General features: G+C 40.5%; 1 protein-coding gene across 8 annotated transcripts in view; it reads right to left on the reverse strand.

The window, feature by feature from the left end:
- Positions 1 to 26,038, reverse strand: part of myo9aa (myosin IXAa) — a 120,128-nt gene that overhangs the window by 39,909 nt on the left and 54,181 nt on the right. For 7 of the 8 annotated variants that reach the window (XM_034880461.1, XM_034880451.1, XM_034880493.1 and 4 more), the window contains exons 3-11: positions 16,574 to 16,668; positions 16,422 to 16,484; positions 14,623 to 14,722; positions 12,899 to 12,952; positions 9,252 to 9,349; positions 8,818 to 8,944; positions 7,760 to 7,849; positions 3,526 to 3,642; positions 3,115 to 3,249 (exon numbers count right to left, since the gene is read on the reverse strand). In XM_034880461.1, coding sequence (XP_034736352.1) covers positions 3,115 to 3,249; positions 3,526 to 3,642; positions 7,760 to 7,849; positions 8,818 to 8,944; positions 9,252 to 9,349; positions 12,899 to 12,952; positions 14,623 to 14,722; positions 16,422 to 16,484; positions 16,574 to 16,668 — 879 coding nt within the window. The remainder of the gene's footprint in view (positions 1 to 3,114; positions 3,250 to 3,525; positions 3,643 to 7,759; positions 7,850 to 8,817; positions 8,945 to 9,251; positions 9,350 to 12,898; positions 12,953 to 14,622; positions 14,723 to 16,421; positions 16,485 to 16,573; positions 16,669 to 26,038) is intronic. The other variant, XM_034880483.1, reaches the window with a different exon arrangement.

Raw genomic sequence — 26,038 nt, forward strand, 5'->3', positions numbered from 1 at the left:
TTGGCTGCTTAGAAATTAAGTGTTAACGAGCAGTTGGACAGGTGTACCTAATAAAGTGGCCGGTGAGTGTATATGTGAATCGTTTTTTGGAATTCTAGGAATCTGTTTTGAATCAGTAGAGCTTGAATCGATTCATGAATGTGAATAGATTTTTTGCACACCCCTAATAATTATTGATACATTAATGTGTAAGCATCACTAGTGTTGCAGCTGCTGAAGGGGGGGCTAATTTCGACCATATACTGCTAGTTATCCAGAATAAATCCATAATTCATTCTAGCATGGAAATGGTTCTTCTCATCACCTGTGTTAACAGATTTAAAATTTAGATAATAGCAGCCGACTGTTGAACCGGCTTAGATCAATTACTGATTTCTATCTTTGGTTATGATCAGTGCCAAACTGCTAATTGTCTCAGGATTATACTGCATTATTGTAGTATAAATATTATTATACAAACATTCTCTTCCTCCATTTCATGTCTTCAAACAATGTGATTTCTGGCAGAGATTGATTGAAAAGGTTGGAAAATGGAGCAAAAGAAGAAAATGAGTGCTATTTCCCTTTAAAATGACCATCAGTTCGCCCTTAAGCAAACCGCTTAGCCCCTAACTGCTCCCGACAGAGTGACTCACTGGTCGGCAGATGAATGGAAACATACTGTGACTGTAGACGAGGCTGTGAAGCGGGTTTCAGCGGAAATATGAAGCATGCCAGCTCTTGGCCAACTTATCCTGGTTGAATCGTTTTCAGAGGCTTTCAGGCAGCCTCAGTGGTGTGCATTGAATTTTCCACAAACACACCTAATGCTATACTGTATCTATTGTAGGAAATTAGGACTCTGTATGACCAGTTTCCTTCTTTGGTGTAGTTTTAATCAACTCATTTACTATAAAAACTCTAAAACCATGTTCATTTTGTTTACAGAAACCTTAGCAAAAATGTCGATTTTACTGTCTCGTTGGCCTGAAAGGATCCAGGATGTCTGATAGAAAACGTGACTGTCGAGGTGGTTTCATCCACGGAAAACATTAGAAATCAATAGGAGAACATGTTTACTGTTCACATGCCGAGTAACTGGGTGTTGTGGTGGTCAATGTATTGGTGATCAGGAAGTGGGTGGACATCACCTCTGTTATTATCTGATTTAATGGTTACTGAGGCGTTTCAACCATCTGACAAAACACTCAATGACCGAACATAAGCTGTGCGCGGACACACACACACACACACACACACACACACACACACACACACACACACACACACACACACACACACACACACACACACACACACACACACACACACACACACACACACACACACACACACACACACACACACACACACACACACACACACACACACACACACACACACACACACACACACACACACAATCCTCCCCCTCCACGTGCACCTATTATATGCAATATGTACAAGTAGAGCAAGTTTAGACTAATCCAGTAGTAAGTAAAGGATCTTCTGGGCAGACTGGATATAGTGTTAAATTTCCCGGTGAAAGGAGTCAACACAACCTCCGCAGGGAATAAACTTGAATATGTTGTTTCTTTCAATTTAAATCACTTTATCACACTATCAATTGTTACTGGTGCACATTCTATAATGTATATTACAACAGAAGGTATTTTAAGAAGATAATTGTGTCTCCTACAGCCCCAAAAAATCTAAAGGGTGTGTGCTGGCCAAGTAGTGTCACCAGTTACTCTTTAATGAATGGAAGTAATGGGGAATAGATGACTTCAACATAAAATCTGTAAGGACCAAGGAGATTCAACTAGGACCATGAGGAAAATGGTCATGCTTCCAAAAAGTATACAACACACAAAAAGAAGATGCCGCACACAGACAAAACAGGATGCATTTAAATAATAGAACACCAAGGAAAACTGTTTTGCTCAAGGGTGGATGTATTTTGACCCGTGTTACTGGACAGGAAGTACTGTGGCGTTGTAATAAGTATTAAAAAAATACTGGCAACTGAAGTCTCAGACTCAGTGTAAACAAGTGAGCCATAACAAGATTATTAATGCTAACAGATAAAATATCAACCGTAAACTACTTAAAGATTCGGAAGATTTTTGTAAAGGCTTTTCCTGGCGCTACAATATTTAGTCTGATCTCAAAGATGGTTTACAAGCAAGAATAATTCTACAAGGACGAAATGTTGCACAAGAATGAAAAGACTGTTGAAGCAAATGTTTGGCGGAGGAAGCACTGACTGCCGGGTGCTTAAACCTTTTCCAAATAGGAAAAAACAACAACAGCACATGTAGATAATGTGTGCATACATAAAAGTCATGTTCACATTATTTCCCTGCAGAGGTTGCATTAAAACATACATGTTTGACAACTTGTTTGCGTTATTAATCTCTTAAACGGTGATTCTTGGGTGATTATGTCAAAAACCATCAGATCATATGAAGAACAAACATCTTAACACGACAAGTCCTGAATGTGCAACACAATAATTCTGCATTGCCCTTAGCTGAACCTCCAAAAACAAAGAGGTCTTTGAAGTCTGTTGTCGTGACATACATCTAGAGTGTAGATCTTGACATATTTATGACATGGGGGTCAGACAGGGTTCCTGAACAACTGCCTTTGTACAAAACCGGAAAGACTGAGGACTTCATGTCTTGGTGTGAACGGCATGGAAGCTCGCAAACATGTCAGGGCAGGTCTGCTGATTCAGTCAATCTCAAGGAAAACACAATGTTTAACTTACAGACAAATCTTGCAGATCATGACTTTCAAAAGCCCCTTTGAAGTTATTCAGCTCACTTAGAAGAACATACATCCTCAGTCGGGATGGTCACAGGGAGGGTGATTTAAGTCATACGGCTGTCAACAACCTCCTCCATTCCCCCATTGTTTCAGTGTCATTGTAATGTACGTGCACTGCTCCGAGTGCTAAGCCTGAGGGATATCCTTGGATATGGTCAAAGCCAAAGAACTTAAGTGAGGACACCTACAATATGTTAATGTGACGGTTGCAATCATACAGTAGCTCAAAAGTTCAGCTGCCAGTCAAAGCCTTAAACAGGGCGCCAGCTCCACTTGTTGAAGAACTTTTAAGAGATGTCTTACTTGTTCAAGCTTGAAGATGTGCTGGTTGAAGTAGTGCTGGAGACGCTCGTTGGCAAAGTTGATGCAGAACTGTTCGAAGCTGTTGTTCTCATAATCCTCAAACCCAAAAATGTCGAGCACTCCAATGGACAGGATCTGAGGATGACAAACATAAAAATAAATCTTTAATCCAGAATTTTCATCAGTATTTCAAAATCCTTGAAACTGGTGCATCTAAAAGGTGACGGTGCTGTCAGCAAGGGTTTGAGTAAAGGTGATTGTTTTCAGATACATAGTTCCATCTGAAATACTAAAATGAATTTAAGCGACAGCTCTTGTCATGTTATTGTCCATGCATGAAAAGCTCTCAGACTTGAACTTCATAATGGGTCTAATTACAGCAGCTGAATGTGTCTCAATGTGTCGTCCCACCTTGGTGGTCTCCTCCAGGTCCTTGATGTTGAGCAGAGCGTGGTTGATCCTGAAGACAATCCAGTCAAACAGAGCACTGTACAGGGACTTTGCCATGGAGTCTCGCACCGTGCCAGCCTGCAGGTAGACACATACACAATCTCCATAGGGTTACTCCCAATGGAAATTAGGGCTGGGTATTGAATTCAATACTTTTTTAGGCACCGATTGGATTTCTTCTAAAGAATCAAGTCTTGAAAAATGCCTCGTCATTCAATACCTTAGAAGTAAATCTCATCACTGTATTGGTATCGGTAATGATAGCCAGGCATACAGGTAATATCTCAGTTTACAACATTTGATTAATAAGGAAGAAGCATGAAGGACACAACTGTTTCAATAAATCCTATTATAGGAGAGAAACTAATTTATTGTGTGATTTCCTTTTAGTGTACGTGTTGTTTTTATTTATCCTTTGTCTCATTTCCATTTAAATGTGTTTATCTATGATCACTGGATTCATTTTTCATTCATCCGAGTTTTGTTTTTGTTGGTTAAGTGATACCTTAAAAGGAATGGTTTGGTATTTTTGGAAATCCGCTCATTCCCTTTCTTGCCGAGAGTTGCTTAGATCAGAAGATCAATACCACTGTGATTGTCCGCATGCTACATGTGAAGCTTAGCTTAGGACAGAAACTAAAAACTGGGAGCCTGACTCTGTCCAAAATCTGCCTAATACAACCTCTATGCTCACTGATTAACATATTGTATATGTATATCTGTATATGCAGACAGATCTATAAAATATATGTGCATTTTTATTTTTAGGGGGTTATGTTCATCCCAGTCAAGAAATAGTGCAGCCATAAAGTGGTGAATTGTTATTTTTGTAAGGAATAAACAGAAACAATTCAGCATGTTAATTAGACAGCTTTGGAGGTGCTGGAGGGTTGGTTTCCGTTTGCAGAGAGCCAGACTAGCTGTTTCTGCCTGCTTTTGGTCTTCGTCCAAAGCTAAGCTTAGCTCAGCTAGCCGCCTGCCGGATTTCGCTTCATATTATCCGTAGAGACATGAGAGTGATATCCATCTTCTCATCCAACTCTCAGCAACAAATTCCCCACATGTCCAACCATTCCTTTAAGTTCATGACGCTTATTTGTGCAGAGCCAGAGGTTGGAAGAGTCATCCATTAAAATACAACTACAGACATCCTTTCTGAGTCATTGACTGAAGCTCAACCCTCCACACATCTGTATTGTACATTAGCTCGGCCTTGAGACACGCCACTTTTGCACAGGTCCAGCACAACGAAAAACCACAGGGAATGGATTTATATTAAGGTCAAAATTTGAAACTCAGACATGACATCTCAAACAACACTGGCCCAGTATGCAAAAGGTAATTTAAAAAGAAGTCCAGATCTGCAGACAGTGGCATTTTATCCATTATAAACAAACATTTATAGTTTTGGGTGTAAATCAAGTTCTCTCTGTACGGTCAGCATTGTCTTTTCACTTAGAACTCTTATTGGAAAATGTATAATGGTTATGCATAAAAGTTAAGATTAATAGGAGGAACCAGACAACTTACTACCCAAACACATCTTTATTTATCTTCTCTACTGAAACTTTGCCACAGAATGCACAGACATGCAGGCAGACTGCCTTCACAGCAGGATGTCCCTGAGGCCATTTTAAATGGCATTACCACATCAGGTTGAGTCATGAAATCTGTCAAACTGACCGACTGTGGCACAGACAGTATAATCTGCCAAGTTCTGATGGATATGCTGCAGAATGTTACATTTTCAGCCCCAGCCTAATGGAAATATTAGCTTTGACAGGCTAAACATAGACTGTATATACTAAAGGCTCTGCTGCTGTGAAGACCAGCATGGTATTCAGATGACAAACATGAAATATTTGCAAGATACAGAAGAAGATATAGAGAGAATAGTGTGCTGGATCAGTGTTGTGTGCTCATTTTATAAGCAGGGAGATTTGACAAAAGCTTCTTTGTCAAATTAAAGAAAAAAACGATTCCAATTCCTGTATCCGCTGGAAAGATTTGACCCTGCAGCAGCAAAGGTGAGCCGTGGTCTTCAAAAACAAAACAAACCATGAAGTGGCTACTCACAGTTAAAATGGCTTTGTCTCTAAATAATTAACTAGGGTAATTTTAGCAACCACAGACCAAATATGCATTCCATGAGTCAGGAAAGATATTATGTACTTCATACATACTGTGGTGTAATGACCCATACGTTTTTTATTATTTAGGGGAAGTTGGACTTAAAAACATTCAGCGGGAAACAGCCTCATAACTGACCAAATGGAGAAAACACATTACAGAAATGCTCAGATTTCTTTAAGGTTTTAAAGCGTATGATTTCAGTTTACAGGCAATGAGATTCTTGTGACAGAAAGAGCAATATTTACACAGAGACCACCCACCACCCAGTGAGATAGCAAAACAATCACTGTTGACCATATGAAATGGCTCCTAAATATCCAGCAGGTCATTATGAGGTTGTGTTTGATGGGAATCTGTAAAACGCCAACATCTTTTGGGAGAGTCTGTGGTAAAATACTGCTGAGATAGTTTCCTTTGGGTGAATGTTGTGAGTGATTTGCACTGGAAAATAAGAAGATTGTTCAACCTAACTCACTGTATGTGTGCAAGAAAATATTTAACATGGATTCGACAACACTGGAATGAAATTAAAGGTTTAGGAATTCTAAGAAGTTTAAAAGATAATCTGCCTGCATCACTGCATCTGCATGTTAAAAAAAACGACCATATTCAAACTGTATCCAGGCTGTTACCTCTTCTCTTTCAGATGGCTCTCATCCACTGTATGTGTTTGTTTTCTATTAAAAGTGTAGCGGGACTCGCAATGAGTGGCCTGCTCTCTAAACCCACTGAAGGACTCATTGCATGTGTGTTGGTGTGCACATGTGTGTGTGTCTGTGTGGGGCCACACAGACTGAAAGAGCTGCAGAGAGGGAGGGAGGGAGGGGGAGAGAGAGAGAGAGAGAGAGAGAGAGAGCAGGAGGAGATCTGGTCCTGTAAACACGGCTGGGTCAGATTGAAGAGGCGAGGCTGCACGCCGTTATTGAGTGGGCAAAATGCCTTCAGACGCTCTACTGACAATGGTCTCTATTTACATTTTTGAAAACGCTCCTTCATACATGAACTCATCTATCTTTAGGTCTGACTCACATTCCTTACTACAATATACATGTTAACCTTTATAGTGTACTATTCTTTAAGACAATCAATATGTCAAAACATATTTAACTGTTTTCTATCAATAGGAAGTGATACAATACTTAAACTATTGGCAATCGATGCAGCAAGGTTTAAAAACAAATGCCAATTAAACTTAAGCAACTTTAAGTTTAACTTGAACAGACAGCAAGTTGTCTTTACAGCTGTAAGCAGCTCTTCCATGACCTCTGTGCATTTGTATTTTGGAACAATAGTGGACACTGTAGGGAACACAAATATAAACTTGTATCTGTTTTGAATGTACTATTTATTTTGAGCCGAGTGGTCGTCTGCCAACAATGAATTCAAACTTGCCTGACATTAGACTATGGCTGAACCCAATACATCTGCTGTGTTTACTCAGCTCAGTTTGACAACATTTTCAATTATTTACACTCTCTGTAAGTGATGCTGCATCACAATAAAATGGGCAATAGTTCAGAATCCCTGGGATGCAAATAGAGCATCCTCTGATTTGACCTCTGAATCTCCCATTCCGAAAGAGCTGACTGAGGCGTGTTAGTTGGCATGGAGATAATGAAAGTTATTGGAGGACAGAAGATTTTCAACAAGGTCTCACAACCAATTAGAGTGTATAATACTGAATATTAGCCTAGTTGCAGAATGCTGCACCCTTGGAAAACCAGTGAGTGAATGTAGTGCAGTAACTTGTGCAGGTGTCTACAGAGGCCCTTTCATTTTTACCCTTTAAGTCCTTTTTGCTTTAAACCTGCCAAACTACTTCTACAGAAACTGGACGGGTTTTCTGGTCTACTTCTACTTGAGAGCAGGAAAGTAGCAGACTTGTTTTTCTATCATCTGTAGAGAGTTTCCCGACCTGGGACTTTCATTTTATTGTTTGGGCTTTTCTGCATCTGCATTAAATTAACCATAATTAATATTGCACACTAGTCTGATTGAATATATGTTAGCACAACTACAACTACTACTATTATTACTACTACTACTAGGAGAACCGTCTCACCTCGGACAGTTTGTAAGGGACAATCAGCTTCTCCCCAACAGTAACGGTCTTCCGTGTTGTCAGAGCTTCAAACAGCATCTCTTCTTTGACCTGAGGATCATAACAGCGAGAGACAAAGGGAAAGGAGTTAATTGAAAGAAAAGACGAGAAAGAAATTCTTCATCATTCACATTATTATCTTACAAAGTAAAAGCAATAAAATCCTGGATCATCATAACGTTTGGACTTGTTCAAAGGGGGTCTGACACTTTCCAGTGAAGTGGCTTTTCATCTTTGACCGTGTTTAAGTACCTGAGTGCAGGGGGACAGCTTAAAGAAGTGCTTGTAAAAAAAATCTGCAGCAGCAACATACCGGTATCCCCATAAGTCTACACAAGTTAAATGTGAGATGGGACACTTCTGTGGACAATTATGAGGTGAATACTGCAAGATTCTAGTAGTCAATGAACTGGCCAGAAACAATAATTATCTAATAAAATACTTAAACACATTACTGAGATAATACCAAACTACCAATTACCATTGGGCCCAATACTGTTTGTATTTATCAAGAACTTGAGGCTCCAATGTAAATTTCAATCAAACTTTAGTAGGAGCGTAATATGCATGGTATGTCTCTTCACTTTTCCAACCGCTCTCGACAAGGATAACGGCTATGAGACAAAGCTCAACCCTTCCAAAAGACTCTTTTATGTGTAATCGACAAAGAGCTTCTGTTGAAGAGCATGTTAAAATGACCCGGAGCTGCAGATAAATACCCAGTAAACACATAGGTCCTGGCAGAGAAGTCTGGTTTTACTTCATGTGACTGGGAACTTAATTATTCAATAAATAGAAAGGCATGACATAATTTAGGGTGAATAACTAAAGAGCTAAAGCATTCTATCCCGTCCAATCTTTTGCACAGGGCACCAATGTTTAAACCATGGTAATCATGTTTGATTTTATACAATATTCTGTAATTGTGAACGTGGTTCTAGTCAGAGCAGACATATATCAATCGCACATTTAGACATTATGCAGAAATTAAAACTCCCAGTTGAAATATTTTGCAGTACCTCCAGCAGCTCTGAGACGACAGGCAGCACCTCTAGGTTACAGATGTCGATCGAGTCGTCCCTGTAGGTTTTCCTCTTGTAGCGGATGTTGCCCAGGTGCAAGATGGCCGACAGCAGGCAGAAGATCCTAAACGACAGTTCAGGAAACTGGCTAAAATACTGTCGGACTGTCTGTAGCTGCAGTTACCCTCAAATCTGTGGAATCCTTTGATTTGATCCTTTGAGTTTCATCCTTTCAATCAAATTTGATTTCTGAAACTGAAATTCACATTATGGTACTGGTGGAGGAGGAGGTGATGATGATGAATGTGGTGGCCAACAAGGCTGAGGTATTTGTACTGTACGTTCTTCTATGCACAACAAAGCTTTCACTAGGGAGTATTACACACACTCAGTACTGTGTGTGTGTGTGTGTGTGTGTGTGTGTCACTTACTGTCTGCGCGTGGAAGGAAGAAAGCCCACCATCTCCATAGCCAGCTGAAGCCTCTCAAAGTCATGCTTCAGGTCTTCTCCTTCAACTGTGAAGCAGTCCTAAAAAAAAAGAAAAAAAGCAGCGAGCGGGTGTCACCAGGTTTACAGCGGGGGTTAGGACACAGCGGTCTGGAATCCAAAAGAACTAATGACAAGTCACCATGAAGGACTCTCTAAAGATTGTTGACATGCACAGTGCCCAAATGTTTTTAATGTTTACAGAGTGTCCAGCAAAGAGGCTTAAAATAGTTTTTTTAGTTTACTTTGCAGCCAGAACAGAAGAGTGGCCTGAAGCAGATAGAATGACTGACTCTCACTAAAATAAGTAGTCATTAAGAAGCCCAGGGGTCAAACACTCCAGTCTGACGGGCAGCGCGTCAGGTGAACAGCAGTGTGTGCAGGTTCTGCTGATGTAGTGAAAAATGTGGCCTGGCTTCTCTCTTTTAACTCAATCCACTGACCTGTTGCGAGGTGGTAAAAGAGCTTAGAAGAGACGCACTGGATGTGTTTTCCTGTGTTTGAGTGATGGACGACGCACTAAACTAGCGAGGGGGGGCGAGAGTTTGTATTGATGCAATAACAGTGATGTCTGCAAACAGCTGCCTATAACCACAAGAAATCTGACACAGAACATGTAGTACACGGGAAGTGCAGATCTTGTGTGTCATGCTACATTTTGGTTGTTAAGCAAACTTTTAAGGCAAAAACAACCATCATGCCTGGTTTTTACCTCCAGCAGTAACTCGCGGTTAAACTAACACGCCAAAACCACACATCTCACGAATGTATACCGGGCATGCGTGTGCTGGGGTAAGCGGAAGGCAGCATGTATTCTCCGTCCGCTGCTTGTAGTTGCCATGGTAACGTTTGTAGGTTAGTCTCAGAGAACGAGACGTCATGACTTCTAAGACCCAATCAGGTAAAAAAAACGGTCTCTGTTGAGATTGCAACACAACCCATCAGATTCCAAACCAGAACGGGGTCTAAAGGGTTTTTATATTTCTCCAGTTTAGGGGCTCTGAGCCACCAGAGCAGTGTAATTGCAAGGTGTTCATGTAGTAAAAGATTTGTTTTAACGTTTACGCAGAAATATTATTAGGAACCAAATGCACATGAGTAAACTGTGGCTAAATCTGGAGCTGGATAAGTTGTTTTTGACAAGAGGAAGACGTTTCCCAGACTGGGAGCTCATGCTTTGATGTATCTACATAGTCTCTCACTACATACACCCACCGTAATGGGAGCTCTGCTATTTGCTTCATGGGCCCATTCCAGTATGGCTGCCATAATTATCACATACCGCGGCCTCAGAAAGACAAACACGAGACTCACACTTACACCGACGTGCCTCCTTCTTGTCTCCCTTACTCTCTGCTTTCATTGCAGAAACTCACACCGACCTATTAGTGTTTCTATAGCAGGAAAGTCTACATTTCTTATGGCTGTAACTGGACTTCTGTCAAGAAAACAATCTATCAATGTATGAAATTAAACAAAACTACATTTAAAAAAAATCTCAGTAATCATTAAAATACATCAATTGGAATATTTCCTGACTTGACATGTTATAATAGTTTTTTCCTTGCAGTGTTAAAAAAAGAAAGTCCTAATACAGACCATTGCTCCTCGTCACACTATATTTATAAGATTTTCCATTCACTAATGTCAGAGTGACTACTAGGGGTGGGGGGGGGTGGGGGGGAATCAATACAGCATAGTATTACAATATTTTCATTGGCAATACTGTATCAATACACTGGCGCTAAGTGTCAATCAGGTGGGAAGTATCAATCTTTTATCATAGATGTGGTAGTCAGTTTGTCTGCTTGACAATCCCATTTTGCAGCAATAAAATTGAAGTGATATGAACAAAGAGAAATTTATCTTTTTAGATAAAACAGATGTTGACAAAATTTCCTTTTGGGGATGTTATTTGTGTGAAAAAAGGTTATAAATTGCAATGTATATAGCAGAATATGGCAATATGTTTAAAATCACAATATTAGCGCATCGTGGCATAAGTATTGTGATGATATGGTGTCGGGAGGCGTCTGGTGAATCATACATACATTATGCATCTCACAGTCTCATCAATATTCAATAATACAGTTAACTCACTGAGGTAGAAAGCCTGAAAAAAATCAATCATGTAACTGAGAAATCAAAGTACACTGCTACATACATGTGTTAATAAACAGGAACATTCATACCCGCCACAAAAAACCAACACAACATCACAAAGACGTTTTTGATCATTGACATCATTCAATCAAAGTAGTTCTACTGCAGAGCGTGATTTGAATCAGATCCAGTGAGGTGAGGGTGTGTCTTTGAGCAAATAACCTGTGGTAACCCAGAGGTATGAACATATACGGTAAATATACAGAGGCTTAGCGTCAAGCTAGCTATTGAACAATGGGTCACCCCTGTGACAGGGACTCAGCCCATTGCTCAAACACTCACCTCTTATGGCTGCAATGCATTGGGTTTTATCATGCAACTTAGTTTAGAAATTCTCTACTTGGAAGCCCGATAATTCTTTTGGATCTTAGGGAAAATACCAGCTCGCTGTTTTGCTGGTGGTTTTACTGAGTAATGTTTCCTATGTGTTGTAATCTATAGCAACTACAATTTAACACTTGCTTTTCTACAGAAACAGTACTCTACCGTGCAGAAAGGAAAGAATGACACGCTTTAAATGGAAACTTCCGTTTAGCACACATGATCACTCTGTTGTACCTCTTTATAATTATCTGGGATGTTTTGATTGCTGCCAAGTGTCTATTAACCTTCAGGGCATTTTTAAATATCTTCTTGAATTCATCTTTCTATGGTGTTTGCATATAACTGATCCTTGTGTGTTTCAGATCCAAATTTTTAGAACAAACTCAGCTTTCTGTATAGTGACACCCAAAACTGTTCCAGAGCAATGTGTAAAGAGATAATTTGGTGCTTAAGTGGAAATATTCTAATATCTCTTGAAAAAAATACCTACAGTACACTCAATAGTATTGGTGCTTGAAATGAGTTCACAAGAGTCTTGTGTTCACAAAAGTAGCGGAATATATGAATAAAATAGTCAAACGTCTGAAATGAAATTCTGTAATATCGCTTTTTGAGTAGGAGTTTGGTAAAATCTTGCTTGAACTTGCTAGTGCGTCTCTCATCCTCAGAGGATTAACTGAAACTTAATGAGTATTCTTAGCCATTACAACAGCATTACAATTTAAATTTTCTGGGTAAATGTTAAAGATTTTGATGCTAGAAAACAATTTGGCATCTCAGAGAGGAAGTAGAAAACTCTGCACTGTGTTTTAAAAAAAAAACGTCACACACACAGGTTACAACAACATGGGCAGCTACAGTGGCCAGAGTATGACTAGAAATGCACACAGAAGCAGCACAACAGGGAAACAGCAAAAACAAACAAGGAGGAAAAAAAGACTACCAAAACCAAACCAGGAAAAGTCCTCAACGCAACAAAATGAGCTGGGGTCGGTGCAGGGAAAGTGTGGCTTAAGCTCCAAGTGCTCAGGTGAAACAAAATCTATTTGTTGAGGTTTCTCCGACACGTAATGACACACGGACAGTACATACACAGATACTGACCGGTTCACTCTCACAGTAACTGTCCCAGTGCTGTTGGCGGGTTGACTTTGTCATCTGGAAATGTTAAGGCAGAGTTTACAAGGGGGCGAGGTTATGGTTAGATAGCAGCACTTAAATGAAGACACATTGCACACTTAAAAAAACAGATTTATGTGCAACTAAGAGCAATGCAAGGACGTGCTGTTAAGACAAGCAATGGCTGAACTTTGCAGCTCTGTTCATTTCAGACGGACAGACAAATATCAAATAAACATATTGATATTTGTATGTATGTTGTTCATTCAAAAGCAACTAGACACTGATGAGAGATGTATGCACACAAACAGAATTAGTAGACACTAAACAATAAGCACATGTAATGATTGCACACATCAAGTCATTGAGCAGGATGAGAAGGTGGAATGAAAGCTGCAGATTTGTTAACAAGATTTTTTTGATGTGTGTTGTAGGAAGTTCTTATCCATAGTCAGTGTTAGCTACAGTAGATGCCCGCTCGTCTGTACCTTTCTGGATCTTTTTCAGCAGCATAGCTTGTCCTTACATGCATTACCTTCAATAATTCTTTTTTTTTTTTTACAACTTATAACTGTAACATCACACAATAGTAATGTCACTTTGGAAACAATAACAGAATTAATTCTTCAATGTAAATGATTGATTTCATTTTTCAAGCATCTAATGAAAGGCGTAAATCTCTGCAAAACAGTTTTTATTCTGATTTTAAATGAACTAGATCCGATGGTTGATTCAAAACCACAGGTGTTGCATAATGCACAATGAGTTAAGGACCAAGGTGTGAAAAATTAAAACCTGGGGGGGGTCAATAACTGCCTTATGTCTACATAGCTTGTAAACAAGTTGTTTTGACTGTGTGGACAGGACGGGGTTGTGAAATGCATGCAGGAGTTTTAGCTGGTACAAGAGTGTGGTTTTCTATATGTGAACTCCACAGAATACACAAAAGGGAGGGAAAGAAAGACAGATACAAGGGAAGGGTAGAATAAGAACAGAGTGCGAAACTGTATACATTTGTTTATGTATGCATGTGTGTTTGTGTGTTCGCATGTGCACGTCAGTGGCCGGAAGGAATGGAAGGAATTCTCTGCTCTCTTCTGCGTAGGCGTAAAGGATTTAGGAGGAGGGGAGCAGGTCCCTGGTTGCCATGACTTGACTCTCACAGCTCAAAGGAAGAAACGCAACAAGTTTTACACAACATCCACATTCCATAATGTACATGTAATGTGTGTGTGTGTGTGTGTGTGTGTGTGTGTGTGTGTGTGTGTGTGTGTGTACATTGTGGCTTTGTTTTATGGTTATGTGAAACCTGTCTTCGTTGTGGGCAACACCAGCAACAGTGACAAGGGACAGATACTAGTTATGTTTTTGTCTCTGTGTTTGAATGAATGTGTGAGTGCATGTGTCAAAAGTTAAAAAGGACTAAAGTGTAAAGTGCAAACCCCACACACATGCAGTCCCACCCACAAAACTCAATTATGACTGCAGAGACACAGAGGTAACCGTGCTCGGGCCTAACAACTGCTAGGTGACACCAGCACAGGCCAACTCTACAAATAAATGAACACTACGGCAAACACATTACACAACGCAAAACTCTTAAAGCCATAACAATGGCAGAAATCAACAGCAACCTGTCTGAGACAAAACCAGACAAGATTTCTTGTTTATCTCATACGTATACAAACAGTTTATTGTGAAGGGCCCACCTGACTGAGGTAATGGTATTCTTCAGGCTTCATGAGGTGAAAGGCTTTCCTCTCTTCTTCGCTCGCTCCTGCCAGCAGGTAGTAAAACACGTGGTAGTTTCTAAAATGAAACAAAAAGTAAATTAACATTTCTACTTATGGTTAGCTACATTTCAAACAAAATTTCATAAGAAATGAAACCTTTACTGTTAACTCGTGATTTGTTTTTATATGAAAATACCATGCAAATTGTGAACGAAAATAGTTGCTTTTGAAATCATTCACGGTTAGCAAAAGTAGGAAGACAGTTATCTCCATATAACATAAAAACAAAACAGCAAATGGAGAGACAACTTCATAACTACTACAACTAAAAATACTAGTGTTACCTAAACTTGAAAAAGGACTTGGTGGTCATTTTAGCATGAATTTAATTAGCATGTTAAAGTTCCTATGACACAGTGCTTTTTGGATGCTTTTATATAGACCTTAGTGGTCCCCTAATACTGTATCTGAAGTCTCTTTTATATAGACCTTAGTGGTCCCCTAATACTGTATCTGAAGTCTCATTTATATAGACCTTAGTGGTCCCCTAATACTGTATCTGAAGTCTCATTTATAGAGACCTTAGTGGTCTCCTAATACTGTATCTGAAGTCTCATTTATATAGACCTTAGTGGTCTCCTAATACTGTATCTGAAGTCTCTTTTATATAGACCTTAGTGGTCTCCTAATACTGTATCTGAAGTCTCATTTATATAGACCTTAGTGGTCTCCTAATACTGTATCTGAAGTCTCATTTATATAGACCTTAGTGGTCCCCTAATACTGTATCTGAAGTCTCTTTTATATAGACCTTAGTGGTCCCCTAATACTGTATCTGAAGTCTCTTTTATATAGACCTTAGTGGTCCCCTAAGCAGTTCATTGTAGGATAAATGTTTAGCTTATTGGCTTATTATCCCCAAGTGTTAACTGACAATAGAAACAAAGCTAACAGGGATAAAAGCAAAAACTAGAAAAATAAATCATGCAGGTCCGGTATCTCATTTCTTTTGTGTGTACGAGTTTGCATGTATGTGTGTGTGCACTTTTACTCTGACAGCATCTAGCTGCAGCGTAAAGGTTGAAGGTCAAACGTGTCCAACAGCTGTGTGACCGGGGTCCTCTTGGAGTACACACACACACACACAAAAGCTTTTATGGTCCTGGAGTCAGCAATCCATCTCAATAAGAGATGGCGAACGCAGGGGGCCCACTGCGAGCCCCCCATGGTGAGGTTAACCCTCGCCACACTGTCCAGCCAGCCCAACATATTAGTGTCAGCTTCACTTAAAGCACAGTTCACTTCAGGAATCACACTTTGGCAAACTCAAACATCTGGCTTTTACAGCTAAATTCACTCAGATTAACATTTTGTTTGCCAAAATTCAAACTCCATTTATTTTATACTTGCTGCTAGCAACAGTTGGAAGCAAAGTGCAGTTTAAATGTCCCGTAAGATTTGACACAACCTAGTTTGTTGAGCTTAAACATCATCAACATTTACACATTCATCGTCAGTGTTGAAATAACATCCAAATATAGTATCTTACAGTGGTAGCACGTAACTACTGTAAGTACAATTTTGAGGTGAGTTGTTTGCGTATTTCCAGTGTTTGCATTTTATAACATGTTTGTTGTTGAACTGTACTTTGCAACAGTACTTTTTTAAATGTACTTGCTCATGTAACAGACACTTACTGCCTCCAAAACCCCATGAACTTTATTTTTGGATTTTTAAGATAAAGATTATGATCTACTTTTCTGAAAAGTGCTCACCGCTCATTGTGCTCCTGATAGACCAGCCTCGACTTCTCCAGCAGGTATTTCTCCACATATGCTCTGAAAAAAGATGATACATATACATATAATACATATAATTCCTTTTATTTCCCTGGAAAATGAAAAGCTTTTCGTCTCCAGATCCTTACCCTCTCACAGTGCCGCTCTCCTGGTAGTTAACCTGAATGAACTTGCCAAAGCGACTTGAGTTGTTATTGTGCGCGGTCTTTGCGTTCCCAAATGCCTGAAGGGGAAACAGAGCAAGACAAAAAATATAGGAAGAGGCCACACATGACCTATAATACACACAGGTTAGCAACATACATTTGTGGTCAAGTTCTGTGTTGACTTTAGGTGTGGGTAATTTGTTTGTAGGTCAAGCACACAGAGACTTTGGCCTTGTGCCGAACATTGTCTTCAAAACACTGTCAACCTGGACGCCGCAGAGCGAGCTTTTCCTCTTACATAGTTTAAATAACGTCAGTCGGAGACAGATTAATAACAGGGTTTTAGGATCTATTCAAGTCAGAGTCAGACAAATTGCCAGAGTGGTGATGAAGGCCTTATGGAGGGAAAAAATACTCCTCAGTGAGTAATGGGATCCATGTGGCCGTGTGGAACATGTGTAGTGGTTGTGCTTATTTTCCCCTCACAGCTCTGTTTATGTTGCATGGCTGCCTGGAGGGAAAGTCGTTTTCTCGCCCTATGTAAACCCTGCAGTTATTTGTAGCTCTGCCACAAGTAACCAAATTCCTCAGTGAATCACTTAGAGTTGTCCCTAGACCTGCGTCTGTGGAATGGGAAAACACCCCTGGCTGACCCTGCCCTTCACCAACGCCACTTATCAACGCACAAGCATGCCAGAAGAAGGCTAACCCCTGATTTCCACCAACAGCAGAACAGCTGCGGAGTCAACAGGTTTCCATTAAAGTCGATGTGTGTATTTTCACTGACTGCGGAGCGGCTGCGTTCCGACTACGTCCCAGCAATCCGCAGCCCTCCGGAGCAGATAAGCAGAGCTTCTATTTTTGCCTGAAGCCGGGGAGCTCCGCTGCAATTCAGCCCGCGGCGCGACAGGAAGTCGAGCACAGAAATAAAATGAAACATCAGGTTAATTTTCAAAATAAAACGCCGTGCCCACGGCGGATTGCACTACACTATAAAAATGTCATAATGGGCAGAGACGGGCCTGAAGTCAACAGGTCAGAGGTTTTGTGGTTCTGTTTACAGAAACTACGTGCTGTTATATCGCACGATCACATGTGACTTCGGGAGATCTTGTGGGTCCTCATGACTTCAGCTGTCAGTCATGGCCTGGTCGGTAACGACGGACGATGGAGCAGCGGAGCCGATCTGCAGTTGGTGGAAATCCAAGGTAAGTCAAAGCTAATTAGCTACATTGTAGGGCTTCAGGCTAATCCTAATGCACAAATTTGCAGCGGAAACGGCAAGGAGTTTTATCATCGCTACATTTCCCTTTAACTTCAAAAACATCATGCAGTTGTTGTTTTTTTTCAGGGCGGGACGTGATTTTTTAAAACGTATTCCAGTCTGCAATCCATAAAAATGGAGACAATATGGAAAGGAGCAATACAGTAGATAAAATACGTAAATATACAGTGTATATCAATTATTCCACTTGTAATTGTTTTGGGGGGGAAAGCGTTACAGCGATGCAATACAAAAACTATTCCCTATTCAAATGAATCAATTACAGTTGACTAATGTTTTGCAATGCGCTTCAGTCACACAAACAGGGTACACGCAAGTCATGTAGGATGGTCTTTTGAAAAAGTCAATAAACCTTTGTGTTAATAATGCAGCTCTATAGGGAAATTGATGATCTCTGTCCCATTACAAGTCTATGGACAAAGATAATCATACTATTAGGATGCTTTTGGGAATCAGGACCCAGGACACTTTGGCCTCTTTACTACCAGCAAAGCCTGGCTAAAAACTGGATCACGGCATTACACTCAATCTTCACTTATGACTTATCAAGCTGAACAATTCATTCAAATGTGAAGACGCTCAAAAGAATATATATTTAACTCTGCTGTCTGGACAAAGAAAAGGCACACAAGGTCAAACTGAGGAACAATGAGAGAGAGATGAGCTGTTATTCTGTTCCCCACTCCACGCGTCTCTGAACTGTCTATCCGGCCTGGTTCAGGAACTACAGATCAGATGAGGACAGACTACCATCAGTCAGCATCCCTGTGAACTTCCTGAATGCACAGCCAATAGAAAGCAAGCACTCATAACAACTTGCTCGCAGACATGTTGAGGAACTCGGGTCAGACACGTCAGATATTGGACCTTTTTTAGTGTTTGCTTGGCATTCAACATTTTGTGTTGGGCCAGCAGGAAGAAGGATGTGGTCAAATTAAAATACTGAGAGCTGATTCATGTGTAGGCACTGTGTATTCGTCCACCTGGTCTATGTAAAAAAGATTTATAGTTAAAGGACATTTTTACAGCCGACAGTTTGTATACTTTCTAAACTTGGCCAGCTCCATATCAATGGCAATAAAAACCGAAGGGTTGATATTCCACGACTGACCTCTAGAGGGGATGGGGTTTCTTACCAACATGCAAGAAAAACATAAATGCTTGCGAAATAAATGGAAATAATAAACTAGCTGTCATTAGTTCACTGAACTAGTTAGTGACTGTCATGATCAATATGATAATTCCATCATTTCAATTTCTAAGAATAAGAAAAGATATTAGCAGTCACATCTGACACAATGTCATCACAACAGACACTTCCTTACTGCAACATGTCAGCAGACAGAAACATCAAACAATCAGTAATAAATCTGTTAAAGCACGCCACATGTCACCCAAAGTATCGGCAAATAGACCCAAATACAGAGCAGCCACAAGACAAGCTGTCAGTACCGAGATACAGAAAAAAAAAAAAACATCTTAGAGCCCTCTTGCTCTTTCCACATACACAACCAAACCACAGCAATACAAATTTGGTCTTGCACCTTCTCCTACACGAGTTGTCAAAAGGTATTGTGGGAGATGTAATTCACTAACTTGGGCTTAAATAGAAATGGCAGGCTGAGGTAAAGTGTGAAGACAATTTCTAATATATAACAGTGGAAGAGTATTGAAGAGTGGATTTCTTTCCCCCTTTGAATGATAACAAAGACTGAAAGTGACGCCAGAGCTAAAACTGTTTGGACAGACATGATTCGCACCCCTACGGTTACTCTAGCAGGTCAACAACATTATTCTTGGCTTCTGACCACGGACCGAGCCAGATCAATGACAGACTTGGGATGGTGCCAGCGTGTTCTGGGTGTACCGTATCTCGTCCAAAGGCTCAGACAAAGTTGGCCAAGAGGAAGCACAGACAGAGAGGATGCCACAAGGCAGATGTGATCTCGGCACAAAAAAAAAAGCATTTTGTTAATAATCTGACGTTTGGTAAAGCTAGAGTGTGTAGTTTCTGATGCCCCCATGAGGAATTCTAAGTAATGACAACAACACTGTTGCCACGTCCACATGATACAAGCCTTATCCAATGCAGTTGCTAGCAGCTAAGGAGGACAGGATGATTAAAATAAACATGATGGACTCTTCAGAAGAAGTAATTATCTTCACCTGAGTTTCTGCGCGGGAAATCTTCTGAACGTAAACATACTGAGAAATACGGATGGAGTTGTGTGGAGCTGATAGTCTTAATTAGCTTTGTAGCAACTCATTTGGCGATGGCTTGAATGTAACGGATGTTTGTTAATATCAAAAAGCTACATGCTGAAGCTTTAACACAGAACCGTCTGAGAAGTCATCACTGGTGGTGACTGGATGAGCCATCTGTGCACCACGATCACCACTGTTGTTTTGATCAAACAGTCTCGGCCGGCACACACTCCTAAACCCCGCCCACAGCTGCCAGTAGCTCCTCACTGGACGCTTATTGGTTCCGTCAGATGTCAGTTCAGACACACAAGCATTAATTGAAGCCTAATCTCGCTTTGTCAGACCTTCCTCCACAGCACTGCGGAGGAGGGTCTGGCCAATTACCGCAGAATTCCAGGATGGGAGAAAAATGTGCTGTGGTTTTATTGGTATTTCTTTAAACCAATCACAAATATCGTGGGTGGCCCTAAGCACCCGACAGAGCCACGGTGCCGGTGCAAAACAGCTTCAGGAAGGAACTCGTTTTGGTAAATCATGTGTACGTTCAAAGGAAGTTTTTGTCAGGCAACAGAAAATTCACATTGAACAGATAGACTAGCTAGCTGGGTGGGTAGCTAGCTAGCTAGCTAGCTGCAAGGTAACTTTGAGCCTGTCAACCTGTTGTGAGTCTGTTGTGTTGAATACTGTTGTCAAAATTGCATTTTATTTTCTAATTAGATGTCTTTTAGTTGTGGTTTTCAAAATGAATCAACCATTTTTTTATTTTGTAGTAGTGGTTTTGCCTTCAGATATTTCTTTTCTGATACTTAATCTGATGCCTTCACTCCGGGAGGGACCATTCCTTATCCTGAACCAGCTCTCTCTTTACATTTGTAAAGATGAGCTCAAGCCCAAATTCAATCAACCCACCCGTCATGTCCAAAATTGCTGATAAAGTTGCTTAGAGTGTGTGGGGGTTTTCCATGTTTTTATTCCCATTTGATCTTTTTCTTTAAATTATATCCTCAATCTTAGTTTACATAGAAACACGGGACTGTCCCAAATAAGTCTCAAATTTTAACAAAGTCGTATTTTATTTTGAATGAACAGGGCTGATATGCCTCATTAAATCGATCTCTATATCACTAGTAAAAAAAATAACGATGTTTGCATCAGTAATATATGATGAACAGGGTCATAGATCTCAAACAGGAAAATTAATGTGTGGACACAATAGGCGTCTTTATTTGAGATGAATCCTCCAAATATCAGAAATGAGCTGAATATAGTTTGATTGATTGATAGTTTGATTGTCTTAGATTTGAGACTCATGTTATGCAACATTTAGCCCAACATATAATGATCAACAGAAGAGTTTGGTATCTGTGCTGTACTCCCCGTTTTCTTCATCTGCCCCTAAGACCCTTTGTATACATCAGGTGTGGTCTAGGGATCTGAGTCTGCCTGTATGGTCCGCTGTGGTCGAATTATTGAAGAACCCTGATCATCAGCAGATCCACTTGAACTTTATCCAAAGGACTTATTTTACTTCAAGGAAACGCCACATAATGAGAATTAGTCCCTCCCCAATACGCTCTACACTGTCAAATGTGTTGGGAACTGTAGTACCAGGTTCTCCATCAGCCATGCTCTTTAATGACTTCCAATTATCATATCCCACTAAATGTGTAGGGTTAGCAGGCCTAACCACAGAAAGATGCTGGCTCCCCGCTGGAAACTTCCTTACACATCTACACATATACAATGGCTGGTGCGTATGATAAGGAAAAGGCGCTAGTGAACTGAGGATGTTTGTTTTCTTTCTATGCTTGATGCAGGTAATGTATGATGCTGTATTGCTGCTATATAGTTATCCTGAGATTTTGGGGGTGAGGGGGGGGGGGGGGGGGGGGGGGGGGGGGGGGGGGGGGGGGGGGTCGCCACCGGAGAGGGTTTGTGGGAAGAGTGAAGCAAAAATGTTCTCAACTGTGTAGTGGATGTGTGTTTTTCTTGCTCTCTTTAAGAAAACAAAAAACATTTGATAACAAAAAAAGAAGGAAAATTGCCTTCTTTTCTGGGAAATCAATTAGACTTCCACTGCCGCCTCACACAGAGGCAATCAGTTCAGATTCTATTAATGTTCTGTCTGCAGTGAGGTAATTAGGTCTTTATTAGTCTATTATGCGCTGATTCATGCAGTGTGGCGCAGAGACACATGGCTTTTAATCATATGAGGATGACTTCATTAGCAGCTTCTTGAGGAGAAGACAGCCAAGTGAAAACACACCGTTGTCCTGGGTCGAGCCTGCAGGGAGTTGGGACTGTTTCAGACGGATGGAGGGGTCCGCTAGGTGCTCAGATAGAAACTGCAGACAAAAAGCTTCTTGATTCAACTCAAAGGGATTATCTTTCAGTTAGTCATAAATTGCTTGGGGGTTACAAATGGATTTCCATGCCGGGCTGTGTTTAGATGCCATGTGACAGCACAGTCCCAAACTACTCAGAAAAAGGCTTTGTCTGGATTTCAAAGTCACTTAAGTGAAATGAGCCATGAGATAAAATACAGCATTCTTCTGACTGCAAATTGATTAAGGAAATTGTCACCAAATTGTTAGCATTCCTTCCCTGGCGGTATCTACGCAGCATCTGTGTGATTCAATGGTTACTTAAAGGCATTGCTCATTTTATCTCCTTCTATTCATATCCTTTTCCGAGCCCAGACCGTCTCATCCACCGCAGTGTGCGGACAGGATGTCAACAATAGAGTGAAAGGGCAAGTGACTCGGCCCAACATGAATCATAGTTATGTCACAGCGTGTGTGGGAAGATAACATTCTCCAGAGGCTAATTCGTAGACATGACCCTTTAAATCTCACACCTAAGCTCCTGCTGACCAGAGTGGACTGTGGTCACTGTGGTTGTTGACTCACAGCACAGGGCAGTCATGGTTCCAGCTGAGTGAAAGCCTGGTGGGATGTGGGTTCTGGCGGTGGCTGCTTCTGTCAAAACCAGTCAGAAACAGCTTGAGGAAGGATGTGTGCACATTTTACAGTCAGCGTGAAACATGTGAAACATTTAAGAAGCTTAGGAGGAATGAACATATGGGAGCTTGTTTTTGTTATTGTTGTTATTCAGCCATTTAAAAAGACGCCTCATAGCATTATGTGATGGCAGGAACACATGCTCTGGTTTATTGGCATTTCTTTAAACCAATCCCAATCGTCATGGGCAGTGCAAAGGTCCGCATGGAGCTGCTGTAAAATAGTCGACTAGACAGAGAGAGATAGTCTAGTTAGCTGTCTCAATTTACCATTCCGAGATCTAAGGAGCAGCCATTATAAAGGCACGAGTTTAAAATTCCAACGCAAAGAAAGCGGAAGGAAAAGGACATACATGCATCCGGCGGCCTTTCCAGCGGCACCGGAGCAATCCAGGAAGTGGAACGTCAAGGATATAGATATAGGGTTTTGTAACACAGCACTAGATTATACCGTCAGAAAAGCTGTCTTCCAATTCTAAAGTAAACTCATCATCACTCAGTCTCAAACACCCCTAGGAGCAGATCTGATGGTCCAGTGAAATTAGCAGCATAGACATCTAGCTTGACAGGTTGTGCAACTCTGACAAGAAGAGCCATAAACCTCAGCACTTGTGTGTTTGGAGTTTCTGACAGCGGTTGTGTCAAGACAATTTTAGTTTAATGTTTTAACAAAAGTGTTTATACTGCTTAATGCTGTGTGCACACACACTAATGCACCAACATACAAGCTGGGGTGGCAGTAGCTCAATCCGTAGGTAGTTGAGTTGGGAACCGGAGGGTCGCTGGTTCAAGTCCTTTATGGAACAAAGTACAGTGTGGATTGCTGGTTGGAGAGATGCCAGTTCACCTCTTGCCACTGCCAGGTGCTCTTAAGCAAGGCACCTGTACTCTCTCATCCCCTCAGGGCGCTGGTCACTGGCAGCCCAGTCACTCTGACATCTCTCCATTTGTGCATAAATAGGTACTGAGCGTATATGTGTGTGTATGTGTGTGTGTGTATTTCAGGAGTGAAGTCATTTCTAACAGAACAGAGTGCAATTGCAATTTTAATAAATTATTATTATTATTATGCAGTTTGTATCAAAGATTACATTTCTCACACTACAGCCTGATGGAATCCCATTCCCATCTACAGTATCTCATTAAAGAAAACGTAATCAAAGCACGTGAAGCAGCCAATTTTCTAGGTGATGGAAACTACAATGCTGCATGAATATATATTTTTTCCATTATAACATATGAGTTTATTTAACCAAATCATCATGTTACAACATAAAAGTCTGTATGTTGTTACAATAAATGTTTGTTTTAACAAGCTATGTTAGGTTCGTGTAACACAAGGAAATCTTCGTGATATAACAAGATTAAGTGATATTTGGTCATAACTGGAAGTGTCTTGAACCAACTGATTATACCACATACAATACCTACTTGTGATGTGAAAAGGATTGATTTACTTTTACATGTTTATGCTAAGCTAAGCAGCTACTGGCTGTGGCCTTATTTTTAACTGACAGATATGAGAATGGGTTCCATCTTCTCTATCTAACCCAAAAATTAAATGAGCAATTCCTTAAAAAGGTTTGTGAACCACTGGACTTCAGCTCACTACTATTTGTGTGACAGAGAGAAAGATGGAGAACAATTAGGAAGAAAAGAAGAAAAAAAACATAATGAGAAAAAGCAGTGACCTTTTAAACAGTCCAGTGGCTAACTAAAGTATTTGGCTCAATCAGAAAGTCCTCCTGAGTTAGTAAGAAGGAAGTGAACATAAGTCACAGGGATGGAGATGAAAGCCAGGCATAATAGAAAAATAATCGCGGATCTCCAGGGCTCCTCAGCTATCGGAGACATCTCTCATAAAATATAAACCTCTACGAGTTAGAGACGATGAGTGGGGGGAAAAGCAACATTCCTAAGTTACAAAGACCCCTTAGACAGAAGCAAACTTTCAAAAACATAGAAATTAGTAAATTCATTTCCTATGCTATTCCACAAATTGCAAACCTATGTCCAGGGCCGTTTTGTTATTCTCAGGCTGTGTGAGAAGTTCTGCAATATTGTACGGTTTGAAATGTGAGACTATATAAGCAAGGAAATAGGGTGGCTCATGTCCATTTCTGAATTAATCCATTTCCCATGTTTACTGATAATCATCTGAAAGGTATAGACAGACTTGAGCTAAGATAATCATATTCTAAGTTAGCCTAAAGAGAAGATGGTATCATTAGCAATAACTACATAGGGCTTAGTTGCATCATGATGTTAAGTACCTGTAATGTTAAAGGAGTACGCCACCGTTTGTCGAACTAGGTCTTATCACGGTCTCCCCTAGCTGTAGACAAGTGGACCAATGCATTTTTTGTCTCAGTGCATGAATAATTTTAGTCCGGTGCAACACCGGCAACACCGGCAACGCAGCCGCTAGTTAGCTTAGCATAGTGAATGGAATCCTATGTTAGCATGTTGTGAGTAAAAGGGAGTCAATTTACAACAACAACCTAATTACTTCTTGTGGCCTGAGTATTCACAACAAGTATGAATAGCAATGCAGATGAATTTTCCTAGGTAGATATTGATTTGGAACTATATTGGGTTATAGCACAGCCGAAACACTGTCTCAAGTAAACATCTGCCTAGGAAATCGTCGTGAGACAAAAAATACGTTGGCCCACCTATCTACAGCTAGGGAAGACCGTAATAAGCCCTATTTCAACAAATGGTGGCATATTCCTTTAAGGGGAAACGTATGTAGTGTTAACTGAAATATCCGTAATCTAATCCATATTGAATTAAAACCTTGTGATTCAGGTCCCTGCACCATTTATGAGTGGTAGCATGTGTACTTGTTTTCTCCAGTAGTGAGTCAGCACAGCGAGCTGCCTAGTCATTCTTTATCTGTAATAAAAGGTGTGTGTGTGTGCGTGTGTAAGTGTGT

The sequence above is a fragment of the Etheostoma cragini genome, chromosome 1 (assembly GCF_013103735.1).
Source record: "Etheostoma cragini isolate CJK2018 chromosome 1, CSU_Ecrag_1.0, whole genome shotgun sequence".
NCBI classification, from domain to species: Eukaryota; Metazoa; Chordata; class Actinopteri; order Perciformes; family Percidae; genus Etheostoma; species Etheostoma cragini.